General features: G+C 31.9%; 1 protein-coding gene across 1 annotated transcript; it reads right to left on the reverse strand.

Moving 5' to 3' along the window:
• Positions 1-244: 244 nt before the first annotated feature.
• LOC107171705 (aminopeptidase N-like) lies at positions 245-8,654 on the reverse strand. The gene is made up of 12 exons (XM_089219338.1): positions 8,031-8,654; positions 5,590-5,745; positions 4,734-5,024; positions 4,388-4,568; positions 4,055-4,293; positions 3,791-3,968; positions 3,510-3,705; positions 3,142-3,419; positions 2,713-2,900; positions 2,455-2,622; positions 1,196-1,424; positions 245-913 (listed from the first exon to the last, which is right to left on the reverse strand). Exons 1-12 carry the CDS (start codon positions 8,624-8,626, stop codon positions 581-583), a joined length of 3,033 nt encoding a protein of 1,010 aa, XP_089075464.1. The 5' UTR covers positions 8,627-8,654; the 3' UTR covers positions 245-580.
• Positions 8,655-16,544: the final 7,890 nt, after the last annotated feature.

Here is a 16,544-nt window from a genome sequence, read left to right on the forward strand (position 1 = left end):
GATTAATTTTATATGCAGCAATTATTGATTTGTACGAAACAGAGAGTATTGTTCAAAAACATTAAAAGCATGTTATCAGAGCATAGCTTATTAATTTTTTTTTTCAAATTTAATATTGTAATATTTATATAATATTAAACTATGATATTATATTATTACTTATACTTTTAGCATACACATATAATAAAAATAATTATTCTCTTAAAAAATTTAAGAAACTAGCTTTTTTCATTAAAACAAAACATTTGTCATCGAAAAAAACTTATTAAGATATAATTATGAACACTATAGTATTCAAACTTATAACTCGTGGGTTAGTAAATAATATTTTAGTTTAAAAATAATATTTTTTTCATTATTGTACATGCTAAAGCTACATATTATTTTCTATGTAATATTCTATAATTGTGCGCCGCGCGCCGACGTGAATTTTACACGTACAATGGTATGATGTTCATTCCGTAAAACATTCACCGGAGAAGAAAATTTCAGAACAATAATAATGGACACCATCAGAATTAAAAGGATTTTGGTATTTCTACGCAAATCCGCGACGGCGCGGCGGCCGACATCGACACGATCACAGTGGCATACGTTGAGCGGAACACAGACATAATGCCGCCAACGTGGATAAGACCCAAGCCATCGCTGACACCTCAAAAGACTGACTGTCGGCGTTGGATGTACCGTTCGACCATGTTTCGTTACCGAAGGTGGAGTTTTTAGTAGAATGATGGACATCTGGTTTCTCTGACAATCCGAGCCTGATCACTGCGGCAGACGACCATTCACCGATTGTCGAATAATGCGCGTCGAACCACGCTAGATTGTCATCTACCCTGCTGAGGTACAATGCGTCGAATTTCCGTCGGAGATGTTCCGATACCGAAGTGTCTTTCCTCAGGTTGTCAATCTTTCAAACATTTTCAATTTAATTAATATATTATTGATTTTCAGTGAATACTTATGAAAAAAAAAAATTACCTAAATGGTCATTGATTATAATATTATTATGACATACTACAACTAGGGGTGACCTATCCGTCAAGGACTCGTGGCTTATTTTTATAAAAACATTTGTCTGTAACATACGTATACTATTTTCGTGTAAATTGTGATTTTCCAGACATCAAATAACCACCACGAATGCCCCTACCAATAGGTTTATATGTTATGGGCTCGAAAATTTGAGTACCTTTCGTATTTCTTCGTCACGAGCCACATTAGAGGCCAACAGCGCATAAATAGACGTCGCTACTTGTTCCCCGTTGATTATTTCGTTTACGATCCGATCGAGTTTGGTAGTTAAGAACTGGATCAATGCCTCGATGCCCTGCGGAGTCGACGCCAACGTGCGGTATATAACTCTAAAGTCTTGCGGCAAAATTGTACCGTTGTACCCGTCAAACATGAAATCCAAATACCTATGAAAACAAAACATTTGTCGTTATATGAACTATGAGATAATATTTTGTTGTTTGATTACTAAAAGCAATTTCTATCTTAATGATATGTGAACATATCATGATTGTATTTTGTTTAACTATTCAATAAAATAAATAACGGTCAAGTTGTCACACGAAGATAATCGTTAAAATTCAAAAAACAACTTTAATCACTGACGAAAGGAACGATTTACATTATTTGGTCACATGGAAACTATACACAGTTATGAAAATCTGGCTCAACATGTGTGAGCTATTTCGTGTGCCACCAGAGACCAGGGATGGTCCAATGAGGGTCTCTGTCACCAAGGACAACGCTAACTCTTTGGAATCGCAGGAGCATTTGATGAAGCCACCTGTGGCTCTGGCCGGCTTGACCACGTCGTATACTCTTACCAGTGTATGAGCACCATCCACGACAGTAACAACCTTCCAATACCCAATTCTGCGAGCGATAACTGGATTCCTTATGTTGAACAATAATCAGTGTGTTTAATTATTTCGATTCAAGTGTTTTGAGTAATAAATTAGGTTGTGTAACTTTGTACTTTTACATCATAGACTACAGGCAGCTGCAAGTTAGGGGTAAGGCATTAATATAATATTTTATATTAATTGAAATTATTGAATTGTAGGCATATTTTGCATGCAATGATGTTGCACAATGTACTTGATCTTATTCTCGAATCACGACCTCCAGATCTCTCCAACGATCAAGAGAAAGGTAATAGCGCAATTTTAATATTTACGTCTGGTATCATTCTCTAGCACTTATAAGTATAGGGAACGACACAGACCAATAGCATTAGTTCCCAATCATTATAATTTTATCAATATTGGCAGGCGCCTTAGTTATATTTATTTATACTTTCATTTTATTCTTTTTTATTTTTGCGTTATTACACTATAAAGTATAAAAAAAAAAAATCACATCCGATATTTTTGAGTAGGTATCACTTCAGTGCTACAGACCATGACAGATTTATTTATTATTTCACAGTATACTTACTTTGACAGTTGAATCTGATCTTTGGAACACGCCAACGCTAACTGAGCGGACTGTCGATCAGACGCTGATTCAGATCGGACGTACACGTCAAGTACGGAATTCCACACTCCTAAATCACCATATTTCACCCCGACGCAAAACGCCGCGTCCCTGATATCGGCTGGTACACTGGAAAAAAATTGAAAAAAATGTCAATTTATAAGACAAGTACCTTTCTTGTTCAATGTCGATATAAATTAATTAAATTAATCCCGTTACTTTTCACCCCGGCGCCATTCCCGGAAGTAAAACAAAGCAGATTTTATGCACTGCTTGTTATCCAGCTTACACGCCCAATTCGAGAACGCGTTCCAGCCCGTGTTGATGGTATGGTCTGTGCTATTATGGTTCACGACTAGATCTTGAGTTTTTGTGTATATCAACCCAGCCAAGTATCCAACGTAAGCCTACATGTGTACACGATTCGGTGGCACATAATTAATAATGTGTATGGATAATATATATATATATATATATATATATCATTAAACTCATTATAAGCTAACTATTTCATTTTTCAACCTTATGCCTTATAACTCAGATAAATTACGAACAAAAATCCAAATATATATAAATAAAACAGTAGATATTCAAAATCATATCGAACCAGTTTCCCCCTGATACTCAATAATAATAAAAAATATTTACTTTTAGGTTCTTGTAACCATTCGGACAACGTCTCACACGGTTCAACAAAAACGTGAATCCATTTTTAACTGAATACCACGGGATCGGATCGTCTTCATTTTTTAGATATTCTGACATCCACAAAACCAGTGCATAATCCACTCGGTTTGCCTTGGCCAAATTAAATGCGTCGTCAATCAACTGAGCTCGGTTGAGCACGTGTATTTCTTTGCAGTCAATATGCAGCTGACTGATTAAGGCATTCCAGTTTTCTTCCTCGTAATTAACTCTAAAAAATCCTAAATTTTTATTTTTAAAAAAACCTTTGTATTTATTTTACAGTAACTGAAACTCAAAACCGACAACATATTGTTGTTTATACGCATTACCAATTGACTGTAAATTGAAAATATACCATCCAGTTCCATTTCGATCCGTCAAAACGGTTTTGTTTTTCTTCAGCCAAATCTTAGGCAAAACCCCGTTGAAGTCTTTCCGATTTTGCGTCGTGTAAGTCAGACCGATAATCCATTCTGTTACATTATCTTCGGTAGAATCGTTCAAACTATGAATCAAAAACCGTTCCTGAAAAATCATTTCCAATTATTATAATATAATAATATTTCAATAATTACTCATCAGGAGCATTAATGATATCTCCCATATCTACCTGAGTTATGACAAACGTGTGATTTTTCTTGACGATTTCCACCAACGGGTAACCGGCCTGTTCCGTCCAAGATCTTATTAATTCGGTGATGGTTACATTTTCTCCTAAATCAAATTTGGTGTCGTAGAGAACGTTTTCGAACGCGATCCACAGCTCTTCAGGAGTAGCCGCTTTGAACCTATAAATAATAATATACAAATACGATTTTCAATATTTATTTAAGCACGTTTAGCATGAAACACTCTGAAAATCGACTGCACTCACTCATTATTTGTCAGATACAGGTTCAACGCCCTTTTGAAATTGTCTTCGGTCACCGCATACTGTAGCATACGAAGCACCGCCCCCGCTTTGCTGTACGATATGACGTCGAACATTCTCCGGATCTGTGCTGGGGTTTCAACGGATCCTGATATGGCGTGCATCGGGTTTTGGTCAGCGTTCAAAGCTGATTGGTGCACTTCGTAAACAAACACGTCCTCTAGGCGCCAGTCTGGTTCGACCTGCAGTAAATTAATATTGTTGTTGTTGATAATACTAAAATTATTGTAATTTTTTCATTATTGCTGATTATGAATTTCGTAATATGCATAATACCGTTTTAGTAGCGAAATATTCGAAAAACGTTGCGAAACCCTCGTTCAGCCACAAAAAGTCCCACCACGCGCACGTCACCAGATCTCCAAACCACTGATGAGAGAGTTCATGTTGTACGACTGTAGTTACGAACTCTTTCATTTTCGTCTTGGAATTTTCCGACAGCAGTAACAGCCTCTCCCTGTTGTAATATCAAACACTCGTCATATTTTATATCACGCATACTGTAAACGTTTTCTTACACTTAATTTAATACACAACTGCATCAAATCATGTGGGCGTGCATTAAAAATGTACCGTAATGAAGTGTTGTTATTGTTACATTTGGTTACTATTTCTTCATTACCTGTACGTGTTCAATCCCCAATTCTCCATCGCGCCCGCCGCGAAATCCGGAATTGCTAACAAATCCAGTTTGGGCAACGTGTAATCCACTCCTGTGAACTCTTCCATTGCTTTGAGAAGTTTCGGTGATTCGTCTGCGATGTACTGTGCCTGCTTTACGTAACGCCTATGTGTATATATGCCGATGTTACGCGTTCTTATGGCATAAAATTCACCCACGAAAAACGCCACCAAGTACGTGGACATTGGCGGAGTCTCCTGGTAGTGATCCCAGAACATGTCCGAATGTTGTCTGTATGTGAGACGGGAAAAATAAAAAAATTAATACAAGCTGGGTACAACTATTTTAGCTCAATTGTGTTTGAACTGAGCACATCCACAGGTACGCATGCGCCCATTTATTGTGGAAAGCCCAATTATTTCGCCAATTTATCCGGCACTACACACTTTCAGACAGAACGAAAGTGGCAAAAAAAATGTCTGTACCTACGAGTGTCTGTAGTCATACAAATTCATGACAGTGATAATTATTTATCTGTAAATACCTACTATTATACGTATACATACAACATTGAACAATTAATTTAGTGCTACAAACATTTACGCGAAACCAAAGTAAAAATATGTTAAATCAGTTTCAATCCAATTGCATAATGTGATTTTGTGCCTTCACAGATCGATTAATATACAAAATATCGCATATGTATAAGAATACCTTAAAAAAAATATAGGTATAAGGTATATAAATAAATTGCTCTTTCATTCGAATAACGTGGTTAAAACTTAAAAGAGCAAGCCGACGCGTGCAATACAATCGAACAAAAACACAATAAGGATCAAATGTATAATATGCTTACATTTTGATGGAATTTAACAACGGCATATTGGACAAAGATATTTGATCAGATCGCCTTTTGATAGACACCGTGAACGGTGCTTTTAGCGCGGGTTCGTCGAAACAGGGAAATGCTTTTCTTGCGTACGTGGGTTCAAACTTTGTTACAGCTAACCATCTAAAATCACATTAAACATTATATTTCTAATATTCGTTAATACTCGTTCTAATTTTAGACTGTAAATTATAGTCCCGTTATAATGCGAGTGCAGGACAAGTCATATTTTGAAATTTCATACCGCTCGTTAAACTACCTATATAATATTTTATCATTATTTATATACCTAATAAACCACTTCAATCCGTTTAAATAAAAATATGCTTTTTATCAATTCGATGATTAGAATAAACACATTGCAACTTTTCATAAATATATATAAATATTACACTCTATACGAACGACAACGTGTGAATAATACATTTATTATATACCACGTAATAGTAATTTTTTTTTCTGAGTAGAATCCAATATAAGCGTAAATATTAAGAGCAATGTTGGAAGTACTAAAATAAATTGATATATACATAAACATTTTATTTTCTTAATGTGAGTAATAAAAAAAATTCAAACAAAAATGATTTGTAAAAATGTGAGGTAGGTACTTACTTAATAGGTATTTGGGGAAATGGTAATAAATAAATTATTTAAAACCCGTGAGTGCTAATACCTAATACCCATTTAATTTACGCCTGTGATATTAAAATGAGTAAAATGTGACAATTACAATCAGATTACACTCTTTGACCTTTCCAAAAATATAATCATTAAGTAATATGTACATCTTAGTCGAGGAATAACATGAAACTCAAGTAAAATACACGTTACGTACCATGTCTAAACGAATGCAGTTCTTGCAATTATCGAAATCAAATATAGTTTTAAGGGGTGATACGCTCTCGAATATCAATAATAATTTCAAAGCGTTTTGAAAATGAAATATTAAAATTTTAATACCACACCATATAAAAGTACATGATTTTCTATAAAATTATTTGAGATGAAACGATTTTCCAGTACTAAACCAGGGCATGTGAAATATGGAAACCTAAAACTGAAACAATTATCTCTTTTAAAAACGATATAAAATAAAGATTTTTTAAATTTTTTTTATTGAAATCAAGAAACTGTTTTTAATAAATGAAAACTCCAATACGATTATGCTCCAATTACATCGTAACACCACCACCCGTCATACCTTCACTCCATATATGGAACCTCAAAAGCCTTTACTGTTATTTAAACAGGCAATGCAATCACACCAAAATAACCTAAATGATATATATTTTACAAAAATCCCGAATAAACATAATGGAAGATTTTAAACACATACTCGTATTGTTTTTTTACTTAGAAATTTTAATAATTTATTTTGTAGATGTATTATTTTCGGATGTTAATTCGATTATGTTAATTTTGCACTAATAATTATGGGATAACTAGAGTTAGTTGTAACATTTAAGTGAACCAAACTGTATTTGGTCATTTCAAATTTTTTTTTTTAATAATATTAACCATGACCTTAGTCATATCATATACCTAACATTTTATTAAAGAAAAGATATTCTAAGAAATACCCCAATATAGTTAAATAACAGAGTACCTAAATGTAGTGTTGTACGATTGAGAACGTTTCACCTTTTTAGCTACACAATTGAGAACGATTTTTCGAGCGACGTTGTCATTTATCTCAACTTTTAGTAATAACTTTTAGGGCTGGGATTTTGATCCAAGGTCATATTTTTTTTGGTGTTTTGAAATGTTGCTGATTAAAACTGATTTTTTTGTATTTTTTTTTTTTTTGCATTTCTTGACAAAATTCACCTTAAATTTGTTTATAAAATAAACGAAAATTTGTTTGATTAACAAAAGACTTTCAGCATGTTTGCTTTTGATTTTTGATTTTTTTTTAATTTTTAATCATTAACTGACAAATAAAAATAAAAATATGTTGTAAATAAATATTAATTTTAATCTTAAAAAATGCCTAAAGCTGACAAATAAGTGATAAATGTATTGATTTACTGCAATGATTTGTGTGTTTATTTTTATTTATCAAATTCAATTCCACGTAAGTTTATTCTGTAATCAAGAACTCAAGGAGATATAGTAATTGATATCTATTATACATATATAATATATATTGTATATTTTATATTTTTAAATAATGTGGCAACGTTGCATAAAAGTTAGCCGGGAAAAACGTTCTCAATCGTGTCCTTCCCCCTAAATGGTTCACAAACTAAATGTTTCCTGAACTACTCGACGTCTATATCATCACTACCCATATTAAACCCGCATTAAAATCACGGTTCCTCAAAATTCCAGGAAACGGTAGTTAAAATTCCTACAACTGAACACCAAAAACCCGAATAAATAACATCGGCGAAAATCGTTATGTATACTTGGTGACGTTTCCCTCCCGATACGAGCTTCTGTAGTAGCCAGACATGTCGTCCCGGAGTGGCGCCTGAAAGTCGATGGCGACCACGTAGTGTCGGGCGGGTATCAAGCACCGGACGCCGACCGTGACGATCAGCTGCTCGTCGCCGTCAACCAGTTGCCAGTCGGTGACGTTCAGCGGAACACCCGTGTTCACGTCGGTCACCCGGACGCCCGTCACCCTGACGTCTTTAGCGTTGAGCACGATCCGGCAGAGCTTGGGTGTCACGGACGTGACGATCGTGATCTCCACGCTGCCCGAGTACGACAGCCTGTCCAGGTCGGTGTCCACGCGCAGCGCGTACGACACGGGCGTCACGCCGTCGGGCAACCTGTACACGCCCGCCGTACCGTTAGTGGCCACAGAACTGTCATTTGTCGCCGACGCGGCCACCTCCTCGAACCCACCCTCCATCGCAGCTGCCGTTTTAAATCCGTCGGCCACGTCTGAGTGGTACGACGCGGACAAGTCGTTCAACTGGCCGGCCGCTTGGTGCCGGTGCCGCGGCACCACGGCGACGAAGATCAAAACGAACGTAACGAAAGCGTAACGAGCCATAGTCGGGTCTCGACTGATCGTCGACGGCGCCGCCGCCAAATTGGCACAGATAACGTTAATCCATCGTGTTCACAGATTATAACGTCTAATTTATAACGTGCAGTGCAGCCTAGTTCAATGACAAGTCGTCATAATATTATAGGTAATATTTGTTTACGACGACACTAGTATATCAATATATGGCATGCGTTTGCAATAACAATTTCGCATTTCATAATAATTATATTATGTACCTATAATATGCTGCAAAGAAGAGGAGGAAGAGGAGGAGGAGGTTATCCGACCTTGGTCACACGGTACTTAAAACTATCGAAATATTAAAATGTGATAAGTAATTTGATTATGATACATCCAAGATGTCAGGAATAATAATATGACATGCATTACAGATTTAGTTTAGAAAACTAGCATTTCGCATAATATACCTAATGCGCTTTTAGTGATGGGAAAAAAATTTTTGATCATTTTCTATTCCTCTATTACAAAATAAAAATAAATAAACTCACTTTAAGTGCGCATTCATACAAACAATACTTGTTTAAAAAATAATGATTACGAGCTAAATAGTATGACTATTATCGTTATTAGTTATTACACTATTCGCAGTGCTACATTCAGTGTATTCAGGACATTTGAACATTGTGTTCTAAAAAAATTAAATTAAATAAACCGAAAATGACTTAAAATAATAATAATTATTATTATTATTATTTTTAAATTCTGGGTATCTAAAAACAATAGAAATAAATTTCAAAATCACATTTTAAAAAATGTCATCGATAAATATAAACACGATGAAACACTCTGTATATCAATCCTAATCCGATAAAATTTACTGTTCGTATTTGTATCAATCAAAATAGAACCGAACTCTATACACACACTTAAAGATAAAGCGTTAAAACCAACTCCTATAATATCCTATTTATGTGATAAATTACATAAATTCCACTTGTTTTAGAACTTGAAAATTAAAACGTATACGAAAAATTCTATGATATAACAATTGTAATTATCCACCCTATATAAATATATAATAATTATAAGTTGTGAGAGTACTTACTTCAAAATTAAAACCTATTAGATTTATTTTTGGATCCAGTATTGAACATAAAATCAAAATTCATGTTGAAAGACTCACAAATAAGAACAATATTTAATGGTTTATTGGAAATTATATAAGTGACTTAAAGTCACTTAGGTACTTTGGTCACTAGTTGACTAGTTATCAGGCAGATAATATTTTTTCTCCACGCTGTTGCATATCGTTCTCTGAGGTCATATAGACTATAGAGAGACAAAGAGACAAAATATATATACCTTTGCTATAACAAGTTGAGATTTAAAATTTTTGATTTGACACGATTTTTATGCCTCGACGTAGTAAAAATTTACAAATCACAACAGAAGTTTTTTTTTCTGCACCAAATGTGTTGCCATTTTTCAATCGGTAAATACTCAAATACACCGCAATATTTGGTCGGTTTTTTGAAACTAATTACTATAAAATCAGAATAAATGTCAACGGCATAGCTATACATTTCGGTTTAGGTACTAAATTTATTTATCTACAGTTATAGGTACCTACGCACTTACTAACGATAGGATTGGAATAGAACGGATTTTAAGAACTCGTAAAAAAACAATCGCATCGCTAAGATAAATACTTAATCCTAATGATAAAAATAAGTAATTTAAATATTAGCTCATCGTCGGAATTATATTTAGTAAAATATAGAAGGTAAGTGTACGCATATCAAAAACTTAAAATATGAGTAGCAATAGGTATCAAAAATAATTAAATCACCACTCGCAATAAAGTATTGTAAATCATTTTAATATACCTGTTTATATGTATACACGCCCATACATTTTGTACCTAACTATTTGTTGGTGATATTAAAATATAAACGTATAATAATATACGGACATAATATTTAAAGACCGTAAAAGTTTTCCTAAAAACTGTTTTTAAGTTATAACGATAAAAAATAAAACGATATTATCAATAAAAATGCATACGACCCTACGGTTAGAGACGGACTCACTAGTTTTAGTGGGTTATTTTTAACAAGAGCCTTTAATTTATTTTTTCCTCAAAACGTTCGTCAAAAAAATTAAATGACGGCTAGTTTTTAAATCTAAGAAAACGCGTTGCTGGCCCCTTTCACTTTAGCACTTAAAACGCCCAGGTGTTTCGTTTCGAAAACCATCGGAAAAATACGAGTAAAAGAAAAAGAATGACGGAGACATTCGGTCAGAGAGTGGTGGTGACCAGGTGGGGGGAGAGAAGTGTAAAAAAATACTCGTCGTCGAATATGACGTTCCTGACAGCAGTTCGCCCTCGCTAAAATTATATTTCGAACATAAACAAGGCATACTATATACGTACATATTTTTGGACGCCCAACTCTTTCATTCGTATTGTATAAAACACTTCCTGGTTTGGGCGTGACCTACGCGCATTTACCCTCTTCCCTTTTTTTTCTGTCGTTACATCAACGCTATTTGCTATTATTTTCGATAAAATAAAAATATGTATACATAATGATTAAAACAAAATCTTAACGTCTTCCGCTCGAAACTTACTGGTCGTTATTGTAAGACAGAATAAACTAAAACGGCGGTGAACCGTTTAATCGATCGTCCGATTATATTATAAATGTTAAATATTGTTATAATTGTACGTACGCTCTTGTGGAGTTTTTTTTTTCCTCCGAGACAACAATTCGCACGCAAACGAAAAATCCAATTACGCAATTTTAGCTGGTCTATAACAATAATATGTATAGCATAGCGGTATAGACAGGCATACCATGATATTATTATCGTTATGCAACGACATTAAATGAAGTAACATATTATTGTTATTATATATTATAAATATGGTATGTGCTGCAGACGGGCGACGGCCGACGGGTGTCTATAAAACGTTAAATGATGGTAAAAATGGTAAAATAACAATATGATTTACTGGTTAAAAATGAATAATGATAATTAAAACACTGAACTATAGTAAACAAATCGCGTGCAAAACAATATATTATTATATGCGCACTTACGACAGTAGTAACTAGTAATATACAATGCAATATTATGCATATGACATCCACGCTTATATATAAAAGGTAATTGATGCATTGCAGAATGTTTCTACTACCACTACTATTTTAACGATACCATCAACTATTTTTGAAAACGATTATTTCCACACATTGAAAAATTTGTATTTTTTTTAATCTTGTTTTTTACTATAATTATAATATTTTACTGATACAATATTTGAATAATCTTAAATAAATATAGAACTAGAAGGTAGTTGAAAAAAATTATAAACATTTTAACTTTAGATGAACGGTAGAGTAAAGTGGTGTAGCAAAATATTAAATATTTTATGCACTAGGTAAATAATATTGATTCAAAATTAGATTTTAATAAATAAAAACCCTCAAAACATTCACCATATGAAATGCATGTTGGATTTCCTAAAAGAAACGGACTATTATAACAATGTAAAAAAAAAACACTATTGATATACTGTCTACATTTCACACTTGACAAATTTATCACTTTTTTCCCTTAATATGATAGATTATTAATAATATATAATAGGTATACCTATTTATAATGTACTGTGCCAAATAACCTAAAAACTAATAACCTCTGTTTTTGATATTATTTAAGGTTCAATGAAAAAAAAATACATGAAATATAAAATTTGATGTTTTCATTTAAAAAGTACAAAACAGTAAAATTATATAAAATTATTTCATTTTTTTTTTTTTTTTTAAGTTGTGTTATAAATTTATAATTAATTTTAATTGTAATTCGTGAAAACAAAATAGAAATACATCAATTTACAACAAAATTAAAAACTATTTTTAGAGAAAATAAAATATTCAATTGTTATGAAGTATAATTATCTTGTATAGGTAATATTATAATAATATAACTATATGATATTAATCATGTTCTGAGAAAATGAAGGTGAATGTTTTTTTATAAATGTAATGAATGTCTCAAGGAGTATCAGAAGAAAAATATTAAATTATGTGACATCAATACCACACCATCATATCAAAAACCAGGACACACGCATAGCTATATTTCTGAAAATAACCTAGGTACTGAAATGTATAATGATTTTTAAGTCAGTTTGAAAACGAACGTATCAAATTTAAAATCTCTAGGTCGTATTTCTATTTTAGTTATTGTGTGTCTGTACCTACTTTTACGTATTTGTTTCTAACCGTTTTGTCATAAATCTTACTGTTGTTTCGTAGTTTTTTCGCATTTTTCCTGAAAACTGATATAAATGTGGACCTCTATAATGATATGTACCATCTGTGTCCGATTTCCGATCGATAGGTGGGACTGAAATAAAAACTTTCCGGGAATACTATTTTTTCACTGGTAAAAGTCTTCGAGAACGCAAAAAATAAATAAAATAATGATAGTAAAAATAAAAAGACACAACATCGTAAAACCGATACCGTATTCTTCTCGTGAACTCTAAAACGATCTTAGATCATCTATGATCATAATATAAATATTACATGTGTATATATAATATATATTTATATTATACATTTTATACATATTATTATTATTATATTATAACTCACCTCGAAAATAGTACGACTGCAGTTATCGTATTCGACCAAAAATCGAAAAAACCAAATGCACCTACCACAATAACACGACTACACAACAATAACATCTTTTATAGGTTTTACTATAGATATAAATTCACGCATTCAAGACAATATTGAACAAAAAAAGTTTATGATAACAATGTATCAAAATTATATCTATAATTTTAAATTGATACATTTCATAATATTCATTGAGCGTTGTACTGTTATATAGTAGGTTATTGTTGATTGGCCGTTAGTGTTACACAGCAGGTTTCACATGATATAAATGGATCATATTTTAAAATATTATTATATTTTAATGAGTAATGACCAATATACGTTTGGACAAATCCAATGAATACTAAATCATTACAATATATGTACACACTACACATAGAATCCTTATAAGCTTTAAACACTGATAAATAATTTTTTATAATTATTATTTTTATTTTTTTTTTTTGCCAAACAATTTATTGAGACGATAATATTACACCACTTAAAAGCCGAATTCGCGATCGCTGTAGAAATCGCTAATTACGATGTAATTTTCCCTGGAGCGCAGGTAGTCGAACGTCAATTCTGTGTAAATAGGAAACGGCACGTTAAATAATTAAAAAATTTCGAATTAGTTTGGTTTATATAATTTTTTTTCATATTGTTTCCATCAGTATATAGCAGTTGTTTATGCAAATGCAAAATGTATGTTCAATTATTTTCAGCGAAACATTTACACATTGAATTTAGATTCATATAGAGTTACATTGAATTATTCAATCGTTACGTTAGCGGAAGGCAGCTACAAGTTTCCAATAGGTATTTGAAATCATGTATTTCCCTCTTCCCTTCCTCGATAAATGTTTTTTTCGTATAAAAAGAGCGCTTCAAAAGTTTCATACGTCATGTTCTCGTCAGTACTATCTACAGAAGGTACAGTACGGTAACAAGTAATTTTTACAATTTTTGAGAAAATTGAAAATAAACTACCGAAAATTTACCACCCTAACGACACACACGAGAGACCCGATCCTAAAAAACTTTTCCCATTATTTTACAACTTTTTAATAATTTCCAGACACGTGATTTTTATCGATTATTTATTATTATTTTTTTTTTTTTTTGGTAGGTGCCTACTTTATGGACGTGATATAATTTTTTAAAATAGTAAATATATATTTTTAGTTTTTAAGTATGTACAGAATGTCAAATGTGTATTGGTTGTTTAAATTGTTTTAATTGTTTTAATCCAAAACCTATACACCTTCATGTACGTAACAAAGTATATTATGTTGTCCTGTAAAATTTCAAAATATATTTAGATAGAATGTGAACAAAATTATGTTTTATACAACTATTACTTGTAATACAATCATCTAATTAATCAAAAGATATTTTTTTTAAAGTTATGCTATTGAATTTTGAAAATAATAATAAATTTATTAGAATAATTGATTTTCATAAAGCATTATAAAATTATCTCGATTAAAACCACACACTCAAGTAATACGTAAGACTGAAAAGAAATTGGAATCGTGACCTACTACTCTGAAAAAAAAAGAAGAAAAAAACAACAACAACATCAACTATACAATCATCCTTGCTACACCTAGATATATAATATAATAAAACCTAAATATTTGTGTGAGGGGTATTACCAGTGGGTGACTTCCAATATCATGTGAATCATGTTATGTTCATTTCTAATTGTTATCATAATGACTTATTGTACAGATTATGTGTATATATTGTCTTTTTCTTAATAAAAAAAAAAAAGTAATACGTACACATATCTCTGGTTTTATTTTTTAAATTTTCAAAATATTTTCAAGTCAAATGAGAAGCAATATAATACACATAAAAATCATCCATAATTTTCTAATTATAACCACGACATATTTCACAAACGATTGTATAGACAATTTAATAGTTTTAGTAACATTATACCTCCACGTTATCTACTCAGCTTCGAGTATATGATGTTCAGAGATCCACTGAATCGTATAGTCTTTCGTCGTTAAGTCGCAAATTATCTATTAATGTAAATTGGAAAATAAATGTGTAATCCGGCATCTTTAACTCTACTTACACTTTACAGACTACATCTATACCATAATGTCGAAAATGGGGATTTTATAATAAACTTTAACTTGGTATCGGTATGTTAACTATATGTTAACAATGTATTATAAACAAGATTTGCTACCTAATCAAATTCTGTAAATTGATAGTACTTTATACTATTTATCTTAAATAAAACTATATTATAACTAATTTTTATTTAAACTTATACATTTTACCACAAAAATAAAAATAAAATGAAACTATCATTAATTTATTAATTTTTCTAGTTTTTCTAATTTTTCATATTTCATTTTACTTATACTCATTAATAAATGAGGCGGTACTTTGATTAATTAGTTTAGAACAAACCATTCGTGTTGAATTAATACTACAAAAATGAACCTACAACAATGGTGTAGCCAAATTGCCTATCCACGACACCGTGTTACCATAATATTTTAATGATAAAAATAAACATTAAGAAAATATTTTAGGTGCGCGTCTTATGAAATACCGGGAAAATGAAAATGTTGAACAATACGAAATAGAGTAATATAGAGAATATAAAGTTTGCTTAAGGTGCAAGTTGTCCTCAATATAAGCATTCCAATGGAGAGGGAAGAGGGGGGAATGCTACATAATTTAAAAAAATATTAAATTTTAATGTGTAAGTAGTTTATTATACTTCAAGTGTGAGATTTTTATAACGCAGTTTTAGATGATAATAATATAATGTAATATTGTCATTAATATAAAAGCTCTCTACATAAAATAGGGCTTATATCGTCCGTTGAGATTTCAAAGGTTTCTGTTACAGAATGATTTATCTGTAAGCTTGACCTCTGCTGACTACGATCGATGTCAAACAACTAAATACATAGTATTGTTGTCATGGTATCACATTTTATAAGTTACAAACAACGGAGTGCGAAAATTTATCGTTGACATTAGTCAATTTTAGATTAGAAAGTATCATCGAAACGTTGCGATTGGCTATACTTTTATGTCGTAGGTAGGTACATTAAAACGTCAGCATTTCTAGCCAATAACACAATCATTTTTAGTATTATATTATAATAGTAAAAGTATAAATTATTATACCTACTACCTAGTTATAACTATTGTAACGGTATTACAATAAATGTATTATGTCTCAGAATAATTAAATATTATGTTAGTATTTTTCTATAATTCAAAGAAATGATATAACAGATGACCTA

Source organism: Diuraphis noxia, unplaced genomic scaffold (genome assembly GCF_037042655.1).
Source record: "Diuraphis noxia isolate RWA-SAM2 unplaced genomic scaffold, SU_Dnox_SAM2 contig0002, whole genome shotgun sequence".
Classification (NCBI taxonomy): domain Eukaryota; kingdom Metazoa; phylum Arthropoda; class Insecta; order Hemiptera; family Aphididae; genus Diuraphis; species Diuraphis noxia.